The sequence below is a fragment of the Capra hircus genome, chromosome 13 (assembly GCF_001704415.2).
Source record: "Capra hircus breed San Clemente chromosome 13, ASM170441v1, whole genome shotgun sequence".
Classification (NCBI taxonomy): Eukaryota; Metazoa; Chordata; class Mammalia; order Artiodactyla; family Bovidae; genus Capra; species Capra hircus.
Genome location: NC_030820.1, coordinates 50,264,070 through 50,284,255, shown reverse-complemented (window position 1 = coordinate 50,284,255; position 20,186 = coordinate 50,264,070). Strand labels below are relative to the sequence as shown.

The 20,186-nt window shown below is 49.4% G+C and overlaps 1 protein-coding gene across 1 annotated transcript in view; it reads right to left on the bottom strand.

Annotated features, from left to right (window-relative positions):
• The window catches only part of ADRA1D (adrenoceptor alpha 1D), a 29,286-nt gene extending 9,627 nt beyond the window's left edge, over nucleotides 1-19,659 (bottom strand). The window contains exon 1 of the mRNA XM_005688233.3: nucleotides 17,593-19,659. Within this exon, the coding sequence (XP_005688290.3) occupies nucleotides 17,593-18,697 (1,105 nt within the window). The 5' untranslated portion in view covers nucleotides 18,698-19,659. The remainder of the gene's footprint in view (nucleotides 1-17,592) is intronic.

Here is a 20,186-nt window from a genome sequence, read left to right as displayed (position 1 = left end):
CTCCCCAGAGATTTCACTCTGCTCCCTTCACATGGCAGTACTGAGCTTCACACCTACCTCTGCACAGAGTGCAGCCGTCCACCCCATATGCCTTCTTGCACCCTGCCTTACTCTTTGCTGCCTGCCTGCCCCAACCTTCTCTCATCTGCCCACAGCCTCTTTCAAGGATTCCTGGGTCAGGGGACAGGGGGGCGTGTGGACACTTCCCTCCCCTTTGCCATGGACAAGGTAGGTAACTGTCCTGAGACTCCCAGGGGTGCTCACTTGCATTATCCCTACAGTTCTGCCTGGGTGTGGGGGCATCAGTCGACAAGCCCCTTCTCAGCCACTCCCAACTTTCTCCTCCTCCAGCCACTCTGAGTTATGGCCTCTTAGGCTGACCATTTATTTTGCCTCTCTTGCCTTCTCACTCATCTCCAGCTGCCCAGCACAAGCCTTTGCCAGTCCTGGAAGCCCAGTGACAGGAAAGCCTCAGTGGGTCCACAGGGGTTCTAACACAAGGCCTCTGTCTCTCCGTACCTGGCAGCCCCCTTCTCTGCCCTGAGCTGATTCCCTCTCCCACTCCCCACACTGTCCACAGTGTTTCTTGCATGCATATAACCCAGCTGTGCTAACTCATCTTGGCAACTGTCACTGGAAACAGGTGCTCATGGGACTCCCTCCCTCAGCATCCTGCCATCCAGGCACCCAGCACAACTCCCTTGTTCTTTCTCTTGTGATTCCTATTTCTCTTCCACCTTCCTGCACATCAGCTAAATAGCCACACTGACTTCTTGCTGCCCTCTGGCCACAGTGAGCTCCCTAGTCTTATCTCTGCACTTTTGCACAGAGTCATCCTGGAATGTACTTCCTCTTTCCTCCACCTGGTAGTGCTGGCTCCAGTGGCATCTCCTCCTGGAAGCCTTCCTTACACCACCCTCTCCCAACCCAGCAGAGTTAGTTGTAATCCCTCCTCCCCTAGCATATCTATTCACTTCTAAGTGCCAAGAGCACTACAGGTAACTACGGGCTTCCCATCTATTTGATTCTTAAATGGTGAGCTCCCAACACCATGCTTGGCACATCACAGGTGCTCCACACATTCTGACCCCTCTCTTTCTATCACACTGTGAATCCCATCCATCCCCAACTCCTGTTGGTCCTGAATCCCCCACTGTGCACCATCCCCTGTTATTACCCTGGCACTATCATCATATACTTACAATGCCCTCCAAGTGGGCTCCCTGCTCCTGTCCCTGTGACCCCCATAGTACCCTGTTCTTCACACAGCACCTGGGGAGATCCTTTTAAGACATAAGGCTGAGCATTTCATTTCTTCACTTCAACTTATATTCCACTGCTGACTGCAGCTTTCTACCCTCTCTCTCCCTCTTTGTTATCTGTACTTTGACCTGCCAGCCCCTTGGATTTCTCCTATTATCTCTGCTTAACTGAGACTTCTGTTCTCTTGCAGTCCGGCTGTTCTTTCCTCAGTCCTTGCATGCCCACGTCCTTCTGAACTGGGTTGTATTTATTCAGCCAGATCCTAACTCTGGAGAGATTCACCCCCTCTCTGAACATGCTTAGGGTCTCCGACCTCAGCTCTGTGTCCTGGCTTCCAGCAATCTTGCTGCCCATCCTCAACCCAGTCTCCCATGATTCCTCCACCTTTGAGTTTTTAACCCTCTCCACAGGCCAAGCAGTCTTCTGCTGCTACACCTTCTCCAGAGCAGCTGATCTTACTTCCTGTTTTGCAGAGAAAATAAGACAAAGAAATACATGTATAGGTACGGCTGAGTCCCTTCACTCTTCATCTGAAACTACTACAACATTGTTAATTGGATATATCCTAATACAAAATAAAAACTTTAAACTTTGAAAATAACAAGAGAACAAGACAAAGAAGTTGGACACTCACTCAAACCTTCTTCACCTCTCTTCCTTCTTGTTAAGAAAGGAGTCTCTCTTCCCACCCAAGGTTCACATCCCTACTTGTGTTGTGGAGCTCTTGACCCAACAGTCACTTGTGAGCTTGCCTCTATCACAGCTGCACACTCTTTGCTGATTCTCTGGCTGTTACTTAATTCTCCCCACCCTTTCTATCCACACAGGCTGTCTCCTCTCCACCACCTGCTTTTCACTCCACTGCTTTGCCCTACTGCCCTACTCCACCCTGGACCCCTACCTGCAGATATTGCTCTCATCCATCCTGGACACTTCTCATCTCACCTGGGGCTTCTAGGGCACTGTTCTCTTGGATTTTCTATTCCATATCAATTGCCTTTGCCCCCTTTTTTTCATGTCCCCACTGCTTTGTGCAGCAGTGCCCTTGCAAGAAGAGTCTTGTAATCTCTTCTTTTTGCATTCTCATCACAGTTTCAACCAGGTTCACTGACTTTTGGCCAACTCCCACAGTTCTATCTCCAGCTCAGTCTATTCTCCCAAATTCTAGACTCATCAATCCAATTACCTCTCAGACATCTCTGCTGCTGCTGCTGCTAAGTTGCTTCAGTTGTGTCTGACTCTGTGCATCCCCATAGACCACCAGGCTCCCCCGTCCCTGGGATTCTCCAGGCAAGAACACCGGCGTGGGTTGCCATTTCCTTCTCCAATGCATGAAAGTGAAAAGTGAAAGTGAAGTTGCTCAGTCGTGTCTGACCCCCAGCGACTCCATGGACTGCAGCCTTCCAGGCTCCTCCATCCATGGGATTTTCCAGGCAAGAGTACTGGAGTGGGGTGCCATTGCCTTCTCCCCAGACATCTCTACTGGATGCCTACTTGCATCTCACACTTATCTGGCCCTCACAAAGCTTACATTTCATAAGGCAAGACCAGTAATAAATACGATAAACAAGGAAAATACAAGCATGTCATATAATAAGACATGCTAATTAGAAAAAGCAGCAAAGATAGCTAGTGTGTGTTTATGTGTGTGTGTGTGCATGTGGCTGGGGGTAGCAGTATAAATTTTGGATAAAGTGGCCAGAGAAGGCCTACTAAGGATGTGACATTTGAGTAAGAGATGAATAAGCCATGTAGACAGCTCAGGGAAAGCATTCCAGATAGAGGAAACAGCAAACGCAAAGGCACTGAGGTGGCCCTGGTATATCTGCAGAGCAATGACAAGGCTAGTGTGGATAAAATCGAGTGATTGAGGGCAGAACGGAAGGAGATGAAGTTGAAACTCAACCACTACCTTCCACCCTGTGCCCTCCTACCCTGTCTGAGACACCATCATCTCGCTCCTTGAATAAGTCAGCAGCCTCCCCACTGTCTCTTGTTTGTACTCTTGCAGCCTGAAATCTACCCTCAACCTGGCAGCTGGAACAATCCCTTAAAAATATAAACAGATTTGTCACTCCTTAGGCTCAAAACCCTCTAAGGGTTTCCATTCTCCCGCACATAAAAATCTATGACTACCTAGCTCAACATGCAGTCCCCTAATCCCCTTGACACTCTCTCCTACTCCCTCTTCCAGCCTCACTGCCTTCCTTTTGCTTCTTGGAAGACATATTCCCACCTTGGGCCTTTGAATTTGCTGTCCCCCAGAAATTCACATGGCTCCTGTCTTCATCTTTGCAGTGAGGTCTGTCTGACCTCCCATTTAAAATTGCAGTGTGCCTGGAAACAACCCAAGGGTCCATCGACAGATGACTGGTTGAAGAAAACGTGGCATGTGCAAACAGTGGAATATTATTCAGCCATAAAAAGAATGAAATACTGCCACTTGCAGCAACATGGATGGACCTGGAGATTATCATACTAAGTGAAGTTCCAGGCTGCTGCTGCTAAGTCACTTCAGTCATGTCCGACTCTGTGTGACCCCATAGACGGCAGCCCACCAGGCTCCCCCGTCCCTGGGATTCTCCAGGCGAGAACACTGGAGTAGGTTGCCATTTCCTTCTCCAATACATGAAAGCGAGAAGTGAAAGTGAAGTCGCTCAGTCGTGTCTGACTCCTAGCGTCCTCATGGACCGCAGCCCACCAGGCTCCTCCGTCCATGGGATCCTCCTGGTGAGAATACTGGAGTGGGATGCCATTGCCTGACTTTCATGTGGAATCTAAAAAATGATATGAATGAATCTATGTATAAAACAGAAACAGATTCACAGACATAGAGAAGCAAACTTATAGTTACCAAAGGGGAGAAGGAGAGAGGGACAAATTAGGAGTGTGAGATTAAAAATAAAAAACTACTATACATAAAATTGGAGAAGGGAATGGCACCCCATTCCAGTACTCTTGCCTGGAAAATCCCATGGATGGAGGAGGAGCCTGGTGGGCTGCAGTCCATGGGGTCGCGAAGAGTCGGACACGACTGAGTAACTTCACTTTGACTTTTCACTTTCATGCATTGGAGAAGGAAATGGCAACCCACTCCAATATTCTTGCCTAGAGAATTCCAGGGACGGGGGAGCCTGGTGGGCTGCTGTCTATGGGGTCGCACAGAGTCGGACACGACTGAAGCGACTTAGCAGCAGCAGCAGCAGCATACATAAAATAGATAAGCAAGTTACTGTATAGCACAATGGACTATATTTAGTATATCGTAATAACCTATAAAGGAAAATTATCTGACAAAAATCTTTGCTGTACACCTAAAAATAACATGATATTGTAAATCAACTTCAATAAAAAATGGCAGTGTCCCCCACCCCATACTCCTCATCTCCCTCAACTATGTCTGTGGCCCTTATCACCTTATCTTGTATTATTTGAGTTATTCTTCATTTTGTCCACCATCTTTCTCCCTGCAGTAGGAGTCTGTGGGGGCAGGACTAGTGTCTGTTTTCTTGGCAATGCATTCCCATTGCCCAGAAGACCTCATGAGTACACTGAACACACAGTAGGTACCCAACACTTGCTGAGTTTACTGAATGATTCCCTCTTTTCTACCCTTTATGTCACCATGTCTGGTACATTCATTTTTTCTCTCTAGGGGGGTCCCTCCCTTTACCTCATTCCTGAAGCCTTTGCTTACTCTGGCATCTCATTGTATTCACTTGGCTGTGACAGCCCCCAGTGGTCCCTTGTCTCCTCTACTCTGCACACAGCTGCTGGAGACTTATTGTAAAAAAGAAAAAAGTTTCTCTCCTTTCCCTTCTGAAAACCGTTAGCGGCTTCCTATGGCTCTGAGGAATAAACCCAAAATTTCTTGTGTTTCATTCAAGTCTTTTTAGACTCCCATGCTGAATTTATCTTACCTCCTTCCCAAATTGGCCGCACAAAGCCACAAGCATGTCTTCCCACAGGGGCTGGATTCCTTCTGCATTCTTGCATGATTCAAACTTCTCCCAAGGTGATTTCTGCCTCCTCCCACCCATCCCTCCAGCCCAGATCAGGTGTCCTCCCTGACCAAACCTGAGTTAGGTGCCCCTTTATGCACGCCTGCATTTTAAGGAATAAAATTAGTTACTGCTCTGTCTATTCTCCTAGACTCTACGTTTCTTGATGGCAGCTGTAGGATTCTTTTCATCCCAGCCTCTAACACAAGTGCCTAATCCAGAGCAGGGGTTGTAAAGTGAGTGAGTAAGTGCTGTTTGGGTAGATGTAGGTAGCCTCTAAAGTGACAAAGAAGGACATGGGAGCTCATGCTTGCTTTCTGAGTGTTTAGTACCTACTAGGCTGCGTGCTGGGCCCTGTATGCAGCACTTCTCATTTAATTCTCATGGCATTAGCATCCTACTTTGCAAAGATTCTAATTACCTCCAGAGGACAAGTGGAAGGGTCAGGATTTGAACCTGAGTCAATCTAGCTCTAAAGTGCTTGGTCTTCTCATGACATCATGTAACGGGGATTGATCCAGAGATATGATATGGGGTGGGAGGTGGGAGGGGGGTTCAGGATTGGGAACTCATGTACACCTGAGGCTGGTTCATATCAATGTATGGCAAAACCAATACAGTATTGTAAAGCAAAATAAAGTAAAAATAAAAATTAAAAAAAAAGAAAAAAAATCAGAGAATTGTTTTTCAAGAAAAAAAAAAAAAAAAAAAGGGAAAAAACTTCCCCTGGTCTTCCAGGGGTCCTGGAGGTCAGGCTTCACAAAGGATCACTTAATACCTCCCAGCAGCTACTCCACAAGCAGCAGGCCCATCCCTGCCTCTGGTCTTTCATACAGATGGCCTGGGCTGGAAGATGGCCTTCCTCTTTTCTCCACAGTGGGTCTCTCCAGTTCTTCAGACTCAGGCATAGAACTGCCTCTCCAGGAGCATGTCTGTGATTAATTCCACTCCTAGGGTCTGCCGAGCTGGCAGTGGTTTCTGAAGTGTGTGTGCCTTGAGCACCTTGATTCAGCCTCCACATAAGTGGCATTTGTTGGCCTTCCCTATGACTTTGGGGTGGCCTGTGGGGCCTACCACATTGAGTTCAGCTCCTGTGCACCCATAACCATCCAGAACATTCAGAAAGTCTGGGCTGTTGCCTGCTTGCTGCATCTCAGGCTGCTGCTGCTGCTACTGCTAAGTCGCTTCAGTCATGCCTGACCCTGTGCGACCCCATAGAGGGCAGCCCACCAGGCTCCCCCATCCCTGGGATTCTCTAGGCAAGAATACTGGAGTGGGTTGCTGGGAGGAGCCCCAGAAAGCCACCTGGCCATCTCCTTCCTGCCCTTCAAGTCTCCGCTCAAGTCACCTTAAAGGTTTGAAGTTGATGTTATTAGTGCCCCGTCCAGGTGCTCCCAGCTCCCAGATGCTGTGAATGTTGGCTGCTAATAGCTTATAATTGCCCCTTCTTTGGAGAATTACCCTTGACCAATGAGAGCTGCTTCAACTGGGAGATGATACTTTCCCACCAAGGTGGCAGTCCACAGCCAGTGACAGACTGAGTGGGATGGAACAGGCCAGCCTTCTTGTCTCCAGGTGGTGCAATTCTCTGCTGTCCTTGTTGCTCCAGGGCTCCCCATGGGGTCAGGTCGAGGCCAGACTTTGAGACCACATCCTGGGGTTAGGTCTTTTCTGACTTATCCTGCTTCCCTTCCTCCCTCCCAGATACCACCAGAGAGCTTCCCTCAGTTCATCACTTGCGTAAGAAGCCCTGCCTCAGGCTCTGAGTACAAGGACGTGACCCAAGACACTCTTTGCATGGATGTGTTTTCAAAGCTCTCTTGATTGGTCCCAAATCTATAATCCAGGGATTAGCTCTTGGTCACTGTTTTAACTCTTCTGCCCACTGCTGGGAAAGACAGGGCACAGATGTGCATGTTCATGTTCATTTCTCTCCATTCAGCAGGCAGGCTGGAGCATGGGAACGGACACATTGGCCTGCCTATGAGGCGAGGTGGTCAGGATGCAGCAGGAGATGACTGCAACCACAGCTCTTGCTGCTTCTCTCTGCTCCTTGACCTTGTGCTCGCATGTGTCCGTCGAGCTTGCTCCCACCTGCCTTCCTCTATTCTCTGTATTTGGTGCCTCTATCAGGAATCTAACCTAATATCCAGGTTGCTGAACATCCACTGATCAGGAGAGGCAGGGCCTTGCCTGTGAGGGCAAGTTACCCCACTCTCTGGCATGCTTGGTTGGGCCAGCCTGGCCTGCACATTACTGGGGAAACTAGGACAGCCTGTGAGCTTTGTGGGAAAGTCTGCAGCCTTATCACAGGTCAATCCCCTCTCTTAAGTAAGAGAAATGTCCAGGCCCAGGAGATGCTAGAGCTGGCCAATCTGGCCAAGCCTTGCTGAGGAGTGACAGTGCTGAAGGCAAGAGGGGAATGTGTGATTAACAGCATTCTTTTGGCATCACCAGAAGTGAACTTGTTCTTGGCAGAATGTCAGAATTCTCAGCCACCAGCCTTGTTCATAGCTTGCAGCCAACAACGAACTATCAGGCTGCAGGCCAGCCTTTCCCCTTTCCCACTCCCTCCTCAACTAGTGACTTTTCTATCCCAGGCAGCCATTTTCTCTAGCCAGAATGAAATATAAGGGTTAAAATTCCATGTTCTCTCAGATATTCAGGTCTCTCTTGCTTCCCAGGAGGGACTTGCCAGGTGGTGCAGTGGTAGAGGATCCACCTAACAATGCAGGAGACGCAAGTAATGTGGGTTCGATCCCTGGTTCAGAAATATCCTCTGGAGTAGGAAATAGCATCCCACTCCAGTATTCTTGCCTGGAAAATTCTGTCGACAGAGGAACCTGGCAGCCAGACATGACTGAGCGCACGTACGTGCGCGCGCGCGCGCGCGCACACACACACACACACACACACACACACACACACACTGCCTAGGAGAAAAGGAATTCCCAGTCCTAGACTCCCTTTCGCTCTTCCAGTTCTTTCAGCTGCTCACTCAGTACTTCTACTCTCCAGAATTCAACTTCACCTTCCCCAGGAGAGGCTGGAAGCAGTGGGCCTCTTTGCTATATTTTAAAGGGTCAGCCTCTCTCATAAGGCACACTTGAGTTGAGACCTGAAGACTCTCTGAGGGAGTGAGTCGTGTATCTTCCTGAGGAAAGAAAATTCCAGACAGAGGAAAGGGGATTTGCAAAGGCCCCGAGGCAGCAGAGCACCTGACAAGTTGGAGGACAACCAAGAAGTTAGAACTGCTGGAACAGAGAAGGGGAGACAGAGATGCTAAGAGATAAGGCCATTTTGAAGCAGAAACAACCATGGAAGGCTGTCAGAAAGAGGTAACCTGAATAGGATCCAGATCTCAGATGGATGATGAAGACAGGGAGTTGAGGGTACTGTGGGGCTAGCTGTGTCAAGCCAAATCTCTTGAATTCCCTGTGTTGACAATTTTCCTTGGTGACAGGTAACTGGTGGGTATCTGGTTTGAGATAGGAAAAGAATAGATCAGAAGTCCTTCTGTGTCCCATGTCTGCCTCAGGATCCTTGAACTCTGTGGGGGTGGCCTAGAACTACTGGTCTAACCTTGGATACCCTTCTGCAGCTGTAGGGATTGGCAGGGAGGGCCAGTTCCTAGAGCCACAGAGGATGCCTGGTAGGGCCCAAGGCAGGGAGATGAGTCATAGATCTAGTCAGTGTCTTACACTGGACCCCACTCATTTCCCTTCAGTTCTTCTCCCTTCCCTTCTCACCTCTCCAACATCTCTCTCTCCCCTTTATTTCACCCTTGTCACTTTTTAACTCATTTCCTGGTCTGTGGCCTTGGAGGAGTCACACTCCAAGCTCCAAATGCCCAAGGCTGAAGTCCCAGCCAAATGGCCCTGTGCTAAGCTGAACATGACCCTAATCTGAGCACGAACCTTTTAGTTCTTGGGTCGTACTGACAAATGGTTCATAAGTTGGAGCATATCAGTGCTTGTGCCAGAGGAGAGAAGGTTTCCAGACAGTAGTTACTCTGTCCAGGAGTCCCAGCACTGAATAGATGGTGCATTGCCTATTAGGTCCCAATGCTGGTTTTCAGGGGCCCAGACCAATGTTCTGCTGGGTCATCATCTGCAAAGGAGGGCAGGCAAATACTCTAGTATTCAAGAAGACCTTTTTGTGGGCATATAGATCAGGATGGGGCAGAGTTCAAGTGGGGTCAGAGGTAGGCTCAGGAACACAGAGGTTATCTCATGAGGATGAGGCTCAAGGGCTCTAGGGCTTTGGGAGGATCAAGACAGACAGGAAGTGGTCATGTCCTATGGCAATGTTCAGGGCCCTCATGGCCAGTATCTGGGGCAGAAGGGAACCTGGAACTCAACCTGAGGGGAGTAAGCAGGCACTGAGGCATTTGGTGAGATTTAAAGCTTAAAACATGGCTGATCCCAACTGATCCTTAACCCTAGCTTCAGCCTGACCTCTGTTCTCTGACCTAGGGAGGAAGTAACAAGGACTCTAAGGGCCAGAGTGCTTGGGTTCTAAACTCAGCTCTGATATTTAGGATTAAGATTAATATCAGAATGTTTTATTTTTTTTAAAGAAGTAAGTAGCAAGGAATATTCAAGAAGGTGAAAATTTCAAGAAGGTGAAAAAGAGGAAAGATTATAGTGAGAAAGTGGGAGAGAGTGAGGGTGAAGGGGCTACAAGGTTGAAGATGAATCATTTTTAAGAAGCTGTGAACACATATACATGCTGTATGAGCAGGCAGAGGAAAGGTGGAATTAAGGAGGGATGAGCAATAACTGACAGAGGGAAATCCTTTGGGAAGGAAAGAGGGTTGAGAGAGATTCAGAGTTGACAGGGACCTGCAGGACTTTAAGGACATCCTGAGGACTGCCCTGAGGAGGAGACCTGTCAATGGAAAGTAGGATTTTTCTTTTCTTTTTTTTTTTTAACATGTTCTTATTTAGACACATGGGGCTTCCCTAGTGGCTCAGAGGTTAAAGTGTCTGCCTGCAAGGCGGGAGACCCGGGTTCAATCCCTGGGTCGGGAAGATCCCCTGGAGAAGGAAATGGCAACCCACTCCAGTATTCTTGCCTGGAGAATCCCATGGATGGAGGAGCCTGGTATAGTCCACAGGGTCGCAAAGAGTTGGACATGGTTTAGACACTGGTTTGTTGTGGTTCACAAGAGCTGATTGATAAATTTTCAGGAACTTTGCAAGCTGGCTATCTCTTTGGTAGTTTGAAATTGACCATAGTGGGAATATTTCCATCATGGAAATGGACAGATGTTACAAATTAGCCCCCATTTCAGAGCCAGTCTTAAACACTTGCCAGCACACCTCTGTGTATCACATGGAGAAATGACCTGATTCAGGGTCTGGGGCTCACAGAAGTAGGTGGAGGCGAGGAAGTTAAGGATGGCAAGAGAGGGTGAAGTGATGGATTATGGTGCCAGTTGGAAATGGAGGCCTAACTAACCAAAAGACAAGGTGAAGGGCAGGGAGGTGAAGGCTTGGTCAAGGCTGGAGTCAGTAAGCAGAATGAGCAGGTGGACTCAAGTGGCAGAGATTTGATGAGGATTTAGGGGCTTATAGATCAGGGTGTATACATAGGTCAGGGCATGACCCTGGGAGAAAAAGTAGAGGGAGAGTCACAGGGTATCAGCATGGGTCAGCCTCAGTACAGTGGAGTCACAATGATAACCAGGGTAGAGATGAGCATGGGGGAGAAAGTACATGGCCCCTGTATCCTAGTTTTAAAGAATGAGGTGGAGTGATTAACAGCTCATCAGATGCTTGGGACAAATATATCAGCAGGAGTTGGGCAGAGGACAAGACCCTAGGCAGAGGAAGGATCTGTATTCACCCAATAACAGGAGTCTATCCTCCATCAGTGGTATATTTTCCTCCCCCCACCCTCCAAAAAAGTATCTCCTAGCTCTGTCTACTGAGTCAGTGGCCAGCTTAATATCAATGAACATCTGAAAGCTCAAACTGTGGTCTTTAAACGATCATTTTCCACTAAAAGAGACCAGGCCTCTTTAGAGAAATGGGACAGGTCAAAAAAAGTACAAGCTGAGCCTGAAACATCTCATCAGACCAGAAAGTTCAAGACTCTCTGGGTTATGCCATAGGTCTCATGAGTCAACTTGAAAGGGCACCTATTGGTTAGCCCCCAAACAGTGACATATATAATGTGTGACAGATTTAAAAGTTACTTTATCACAGTACTAAAAAATCTTTTGGTCCCTTTTGTAAACATTGCTAGGAAATTGACTTTTTTGTTAATGGAGAGCATTGAGCAGCTCTCCTGCTTTTCTTGTATAGCCTCTATTTCAAGTGACCAAAGAGCTACTGGTGAATTCTTTTTAGAGTTTTAGTCTACAAATGCAGAAGGAATGACAGAATTTGGATATCACCACTTTAAGTCCCAGTGATACAATGGCTCCCGGCCATGGTCGATGGCTGCTAAAACTAACAGGTAAAGGTTGATGGGATATTTTATAGTAGATGAATCAAGCTGACTGCATCTAAACCCCTGGTCAATCTTAACATTACAAAAGAAGAATTCTTGTTCAAGACACTGAGCTTGAATCTGCTTAAGCCAATTTATATGATGTACTGGGAACAGTAGGACACATTAAATGGCACTATAGGGATGCAGGACTTCCCTAGTGGCTCAGACAGTAAAGAATCTGCCTGCAATGCAAGAGACCTGAGTTCGATTCCTGGGTGGGGAAGATCCTCTGGAGAAGGGAATGGCTACCCACTCCAGTATTCTTGCCTGGAAAATTCCATGGACAAAGGAGCCATCACAAAGAATTGGACATGACTGAGCATCTGAGCACACAGGGATGCAAGCTCCAAACTGTGGGCAACTCCTTTGGGATGAACAATCTGCTTTCTTCACCAAATAAGCTAAAAGGGAAAAGGTGGGGAAAGGGTAATCTTATCAATTAAAGAAGCAGTGGGGGCAAACCAACTGCATGTAATATATGTACTATTTTGAGACCCTAATTCAAACAAACTAAAAATTTATGAGGCAATCAGCTACATTTGAACACAAAAACATTTGGTATCCATTGAACAAGTATTTTTATGTATTATAATGGATTGTAGTTTTTTTTTTAAGTCATTCTAAAAATATTGAAGAATTTACAGATAAACTGATAAGGTATCTTGGGTTTCCTTCAAAATAATAAGCAGTGGTGGAAAGCGGGTGGGAGCTGGAATGAACCAAGATCAGCCTTGGGTTGATACATGTTGAAGCTGGGTCATAGGTACTGGGGCCATCACACTGTCTACTCATGTATTTGAAACTATCCATGATTTTTAAAAGCAGAAAATAAAACCTCTAGCTCATTACATGTTCATAATAATCATGCAATAAATATTAGCTGTTATATTTAAAAATTTTGGGGTCACATAAATAGGGGGTCATCCCCAATGCATTGCTAGTAAGAGGGGGGATCTACTTTATATGGAGGCTGTTATACTAAGTGAAATAAGCCAGTCACAGAAGGACTGCATGATTCCACTTCTATGAAGTACCTAAAACAGTTAAAATTCAAAGTATCAAAGAGGAATGGTGGGAGCCAAGGGCTGGAGGGAGGGAGGAAAAGGGGAATTGCTAATTAATAGGCATAAAGTTTTAGTTAAGCAAGATGAATGAATTCTGTAGATCCGCTGTACAAACTTGTACCCAGAGTTAACAATGTTCATGTTTAGAAATGTTAAAAGGGTAGCTCTCATGTTAAGTGTTCTTGCCACAGTAATGATAATGATAATGATAATAATAAAGATAGAGGGCTATGCTTTGTCACCCAGATCCTTGGCATGGCAGGAAGTGAAGAGGCCCTGGATTCTGCCACTTTTCCCCTCTACACTCGCTGACTGAGGACCTACTATGTGCCAGATGCCATAAAGGCACAGATAGGAGATGCAATGTCAGTCTCTTCTTCAGGCTTTTGGGCCAGGGCACAGTAATATTATTCCTGAAGACTTGCCACAGTACACCCACTGCCTCTCTCCGTGTGTCTGTGGACCTTGTACCATCTCAGGAAGCCTATGGAGATGGGTCCCTCCGCACTTGGCCAAACTCTGAGATGCAAACACTGATTCTGCCCTCCGTGCCTGGCTGCTGAAGTGTGCTTTCCAGCCTGGACACCAATTCCTCAGATAACTCACAGCCTCCTCCTGCCTCTTCCCACCTCTCTTCCTCTCACTTTCTCTCTCATTAAGGCATAAGATACTGACAGTCAGATTTATAAAGTGTGTACATTTTATGAATACAGACCGATGACTTTACATATGTATTCACCAATGTAGTCACTGTTCAGATAAAGTCACAGACAGAGGGGATGGCCTGTCCCACACATGGGGGGAATGGCCCCTAGCCCCTCTCTGAGCCCCTCAGGACTTTAGGTGCCCTGTGTCTGTGTCTCAGTCTTTTCTGCCCAGCCACTTAGGTCCCAGTGGCCTCACAGCTTAGCATACCTTGGCTGTATGTCTCTCTGCTGCAGGTCTAGCTTGACTAAAACATTTTAGGTGATAGATGGCCTCTGTGCCAACTTGCCCCTGGAACCCTGGGCCCACTTCCTAAGGCTTTTGATACTCTCTGGGGCTGCTCCCTGGCCATGTCACTGTTGTGCCTGGGGCTCCTGCTTCCACTTGGCTTTGTGTGTGGTGATGTGTAAAGAACACCCTGGGTCTGCTTGACAACTCCCATGTTGTGGCCCTACTGGGTACCTTCATTTCCTGGCCTGTGGCCCTTGCTGGCATACAATACTCTTTTTCAATCCTCCCATCTTTGCTGCTCCTCACACCTGGTGTGAGAACCACAGCCAGTAAGGAGGGAGGTACCACTTCTCTTGGCTCCCCCTTTTCTGCATCCTCTGGTTCATTCAAAGTCGGTGCTCCCTAAGCCTCCTTCCCCATCCCGTCTTATCTCTTTGTCCCTCCATCCTCTTCCTTGGAGACTGTACCCTCACACCCTACTTTTGCAAACACATCCATCCTTGGTCCCCTTATCTAAGTTCCCAACACCTTCTTCCCCAAGCATACACTGCCACTTCCTACCAAAATGTGGCAGACCCTTGGATTCCAGATTCACCCCAAAAGCTGTTGCTCAGAATGTTCCCTGTTCCTCCCTTCTTCCAGGCCTGCCTCAGAGCTCCTAGAGGGGGAGGCTTGCCCTCTCCTTCCTGCACAGCCCTCAGACGACTCCTGCTTGTACTGCAGGCTCTGTCCTCCTGTTCTTTCTGTTGTCCTGCCCTCTAAGCCACATCATGGCAGATCAGAATATTCTGTTTCCTTGCTTGGCCTCAGTCCTGCTTGCTCATTATTGCCGGGTTCCACTCAGTTTGGCTTCATCAGTGGCCCTGGGCTTTGTTCCAAAACTTGGTGAGGTGCCCAGTGCAGACTAGCAGGAAGGGAGAGGCAAGGATAGTCCCTGGGTCGCAATGCCATGTGTGAGGAGCAGCAGAGATGAGGGATTGAGGAAGAGCAGTGCATGCCAACAAGGGAAGAGGCCATGGAGATTTAGGGATGACTTCCTAGAAGAGGCAGAAGTGGTCTCAACCTCAAAAAATAGTAGCCTTTTGCAGTGTTGATTGTAACGGTGGAAAATTAGAAAAACTGAACACTCAGCAGGAGACTGTCAACACACCATGGAATACACTCAAACAGAATACTATATTGTTGCTAAAATAACCAGAATGGATAAATCTCAATGGCAAAACATTGGGTAAAAAAGGCAAACTGAAGATGAATGTGCGCAGCTGGGACAACTTATATAAGTCCGCAGGACACACAGAACAATATTGTTTATTGTTATGGATTCAGGTGTTTATGGTAAGAGTATAAACATGTGTGGGAGTGATAAACACTAGATTTACCTCTGGGGAGAGAGGAAGGGACAGGAGGAGGGAACTTAGTTGTGGTTGTTCTGTTTCTTTGAAAAGAGAGAGAGGAAGTGATCTGAGGCAAATATGGTAAAACGTTATCATCTGTTCAATATGGGAGATTACAGATACATGGGCACTATTATTTTCTCCTTATCTGTGCATTATTCTGTAACAAAATTTTAAAAGAAGTTAAAGGAACATAAAGGGAGGTGGCATTCTATATGCACCCTGATCATTCCTGACAGGGGGCCAGTATGAACCAAGGGGTAGGGAGGAGGCTGAGGGCACCTGGAACAGGTCACAGCTGGGGTTTGGTTGGTAGGCTTGGGAGGATTCTAAACCCTGGGTTTGTGGGTTTCTACGAGGGGGGCCATACCAACTTTCTCTTGCCTATTTGCCACCTCCTGCTCCACCCATCCCTCTCTCTTCCCTGACAGCAGCCTCTGGCAAGACGATTTTCAAGCTGGTGATTTATTCATTCCTTATCTTGTATTTACTGAGCCTCTTCTACAAAAGCAACAGCCCACACTGCAATCACCATGTGCCAGTTATATTCACGCATAATATCTCACTCAAGTATCACCATAGTAGTACAAGTGGGTATTATTATCATCTTTGCCATTCCTAGTTTATAGATGAGAAAACAGAGGCAGAGAGGTTCAGGGATTTGCTAGCAGTTACACAGCTAATAAAGAGAAGAGCCTGGCACCAGAGCCTGTTGTCCATTCCATTCTCCTCCATTGTTCCCCCTGTGCCAGGCACTGTACTGGGCATTGGTGATTACATAACTGACATAGCCTTTCCTCACAGAGCTTCTGGGTCAGTGGTGGCAGGGGGAATCATACCCCAAGTCAAGCAACACAGAAATGTGATTACAGCTAAGGAGCTAATGAAAGAAGAGAAACTTGTGCCCAAGGGAGAAAATACAGAGAAAGATAAGCAAAATTGAGAAAAAAGAAGAAAGGTCTTAATGAAGTGGGAACATTTATTCTGAGACCTAAAACATGGGGAGATAGCCAGGAGGATTTGGGGAAAGCAAGCCAAACAAAGGGAAGAGCAAGTGTAAGGGTATGAGCTTGGCATGATCAAGGACCCAGAAGAGGGTCGGAAGGGCCTGCGTGCACAGTGAGCAAAGTTCAGGGCAACAAAGCCATGAGGTCAGGGGGGAGGTGACTCATCTCTCAGATCCTTCCTTGCAGACGGGGGACAACATGTCTGGGTTTACCCACCATAGTCCTGGTACGTACCTGTGGTCTCAGTGTAAATATACATAAGAGCTCATTTTGGTCTGGACAGTAATAAACTTGAAGGTCACTCTATCATAGGCTATGATGGACAGTTTGGATTTTGTTTCCAGGACAGTAGAAAAGCATTGAGGGATTTTAGTAGAGAATGACACTCTAATTTATAATGCATAAAGATCACTCTAACTGATGTGAGGAGAGGGCCTGCAAGGGAGCAGGAGGGGGCTACTGTCCCTTTCTGGACACAGCTACAGAGCATGGAAGGAGCAAGGCCTGAGAAAGGGGAGGTTCTGGCTTGGGCTTGCTGAAGTTACAACCATGAGTGTAATGAATGTGTCCCCAGAGATGCTGTTCCCCTTCCCCTCCCTGTATTGACTCAGCCCCAGGACTTCCAGGAGGGGCCTCAAGGTATGGGAGGAAGTTCTTCAGAACAGCTGCCTACCTCCCAGGACTACAAGAGAGCCTGTGAAAGAAATAGCAAAGTTTTCTGGAAGTGCTGAAGGACTCAGTAAATTTAAGAAACTACAATGAACAATATTAACTTTCCATATGATAACATGTCCTTTACTTCTTTCTCACCCCTATAAAGACCCCTGCTACACCCTCTGCTACCCACCTCCAACCCCTGCCCATGCCTCCAAGAGATTTCAGAAGTGAGAGACCAGGGCATTCACAAATACCAGTTGAGAGAAAGCAGGCGGCTTTGGGTGTTTGCTGCTGTTCATTATAGACTGGCCTGGGATTGCTGCCCAAGAATGAATGCAGGCCAATCCACCCTGGGCGCCACTTCTGGGTGTTGGCGTTTAAAGCTGGGGGTACAGGGAGGGGGATATATAAACAAGCACATACACTGCTCACCACTTACTATGGGAAGACACCTACACAGATTTCCATTGATCCTTTATAATTAGAACAGTCGGGAGCTTAAAACCAGGCCAGGGCTTCTAACAGCAGTAAAGAAGGTGGGTCAGAAAAGTGAGTTCCTGACAAAATCCTGCAAGCATGAAGAGCCTGTTATTCTCCCACAAAGCAGCGCAAGCACCTAAGAGACCAGGCAGGTTACTAAGTAAACCTTCCATGTTCAGGTGGCCAGTCACTCTCCAGCGGGAAGAGCCATCCAAGTCTGGGTGCCAGGAAGGGACGGCCACAGGCTCAGCGAGGGAGGTTAGAGGTTGGTGGGAGAGGGGTCACTCACCCAGTGGCAGGACGAAGAAAAAGGGGAACCAGCAGAGCACAAAGACGCCCACGACAATGGCCAGCGTCTTGGCCGCCTTCTTCTCGCGGGAGAACTTGAGCAGACGCACCGACAGTGAGCTGCGGAACGTGCGACCCTTGGTGCTGTGCATCCCCCAGTGGGTCTCAGCTGAGCCAGTGCTGGCGCCGCGACAGTGGATGCGCAGCACCACCTCTGAGGCCTTGCCGCGCTCGCGCTTGACGCCCGCCTCCAAGTTGCGCGTGGTGCTTCGCGCCACCACATACACGCGGCAGTACATGACCACGATGACTGCCATAGGCAGGTAGAAAGAGCACAGGGAGGAGAAGACAGCATAGCCTGCCTCCTCTGTGATGCCGCAGAAGCTCTCGTCAGGGGGCACCGGCTCCTTCCATCCCAGCAGTGGCCCCACGGACACGACGAGAGCTACGGCCCAGAGCAGCGCCAGGATGGCTGCTGCCTTGCGCTCGGTCATGATGGAGGGGTACTTCAGCGAGTGGCGTACACCCACGTACCGGTCCACCGAGATGGTGCAGAGGCTGAGGATGGAGGCCGTGCAGCACAGCACGTCCACGGCGGCCCAGACGTCGCAGAAGGCCCGGCCAAAGGCCCAGAAGCCCAGAACCTCCATGGTGGCCGAGAAGGGGAGCACTGTGGCACTCAGCAGCAGGTCGGCCACAGCCAAATTCACAATGAAATAGTTTGTGACCGTTTGCAGGTGGCGGTTGCAGGCCACCGAGAGGATGACCAGCACGTTGCCCGCCACAGCTGTGAGGATGAAGGCTGCCAGGAAGACGCCCACGCCCACTCCCTGAGCACTCACCACCAGCCCCTCGACGGCCGCTGTGCCATTCACCTCGCCGCCGGCGCCGGGGCTCCCGGGCTCTCCAGCGGAGCTCCGGTTGTCCTCGCTGCTGCCCGCGCCCACCACGCCGCCGCCGCCGCCCGCGGCCCCGGGCACGCCGTCCACCGCCTGGCCCTCCGAGGCGGCAGCGCCGCCCGCGCCTCCCCCTCTACCAGTCCCCCTGGCGCTGCTGTCCGAGCCGGGTCCCTCGAAACTGAAGCTCAGGAGATCGCGGAAAGTCATCTCAACGCGCGGCCGTCGGGGGCCCGGCCTGGGCACACGACGAGCGACTGGTACAGCGTGGGGCAGCGGGCATAGCCTCGGGGCTCCGTCTCCAGCCCAACGCGCCTGTCTTGTCAGGGTCCTACTCCCGTTCCTTCTACGTGAAGCGCAGCTGCTAGCGCGCGGAGTGGGCTGGCCGCGTAGTAGAACCGTAGTGGAGCCTGGGCCGGCGACGCGGCCGCTCCCGCAGCGTGCCCAGGCGAGCTGGCAAAGCGGCGGCCGGGCTGGAGGGCGGCGACCGCTGTGGCGCTCGCTCCTGAGCGCCGGGGGCGGGACCGAGCCGGGGCAGCGCGAGGAAGGAGGAGGGGGTGGCCGGCTCCGAGGGACCCGGCGCCACACTCGCGTGATGAAGGGGATCTGCGCTCCGAGGGGCGGCAGCGCTGGCTCACACTCCGACCCCGCGTCAGCCACCCCTGCGCACCTCAGATGCCCTCGCCGGCCCTCTCTCTTCGCGATCCGCTCCCGGCCCTCTCCCGCGTCCCTCCAGAGCCTCCTCACCCTTATCTCTCAGCTGCGTCTTCCTGCCGCCTTTTCCCCAGCGTCGCGGTCACTGCTGGCGCCCTTAGGTGCGCTGAGAGTAGAAGGTGCGATTCCGGGGTCCCCGGTGGGCGTCAGAGAGCAGCAAGCGCCTGAGATCTGCAGACTGCGGCCTGGACCTCGCCGGGCTGCGGCGGGTCACCTCCAGGGACAGCCTGGATGAATCTGCTGCACCTCCTTTCTTCTCTCAGGGTATTGGACAAGGGAGGATCTCAGTCACCTCCGTCCAGTGTCTTGGTGTGGAGAGCCAGGGAGAAGGTCTGAAGCTTTGAGGGGCCTGTGATGGGGAAGGAACAAGAGACTACTTATATGGTTATAGCACTTTTGACCCTGCCCAGGACACATCAGTCTGCATATACCAACTTCTGCACTGTTACTTTACTCCATATTCGATGTCATAAAACTTCCCATTGTTACACTAAATAAGTGGCTTCCTTCTAGGGAGGGAGAGTTTTAGAGCTGGAGGGTGGGAAAGGCCACTTGGCTGGATGGTTAAAGGAGGTGGGGCAGACAGTCTGGCTCCAAATCTAAGCTCTGCCCCATGTTAGCTGTTTGACCTCTTTATGTCTCAGTTTCTCATCTGTAAAATGAAGGTGAGTAGTGTCTACCTACTGGCCTGAAGGCTTAATGAGTTAATATGTGTTAGGGCTCCAGAGTTATGGACTTCCCAGGTGGCATTAGTGGTAAAGAGCCTGTGTGCCAATGCAAGAGACATAAGATCCTTGGGTTGGGAAGATCCCCTGGAGAAGGAGATGGCAACCCACTCCAGTGTTCTTGGCTGGAGAATCCCATGGACAGAGAAGCCTGGTGGGCTATAGTCTGTGGGATCACAAAGAGTTGGACACGACTGACGCAACTTAGCATGCACACACACACACTCCAGAGCAGTGCTTGCTTCCTTAGCTGAGTGGGA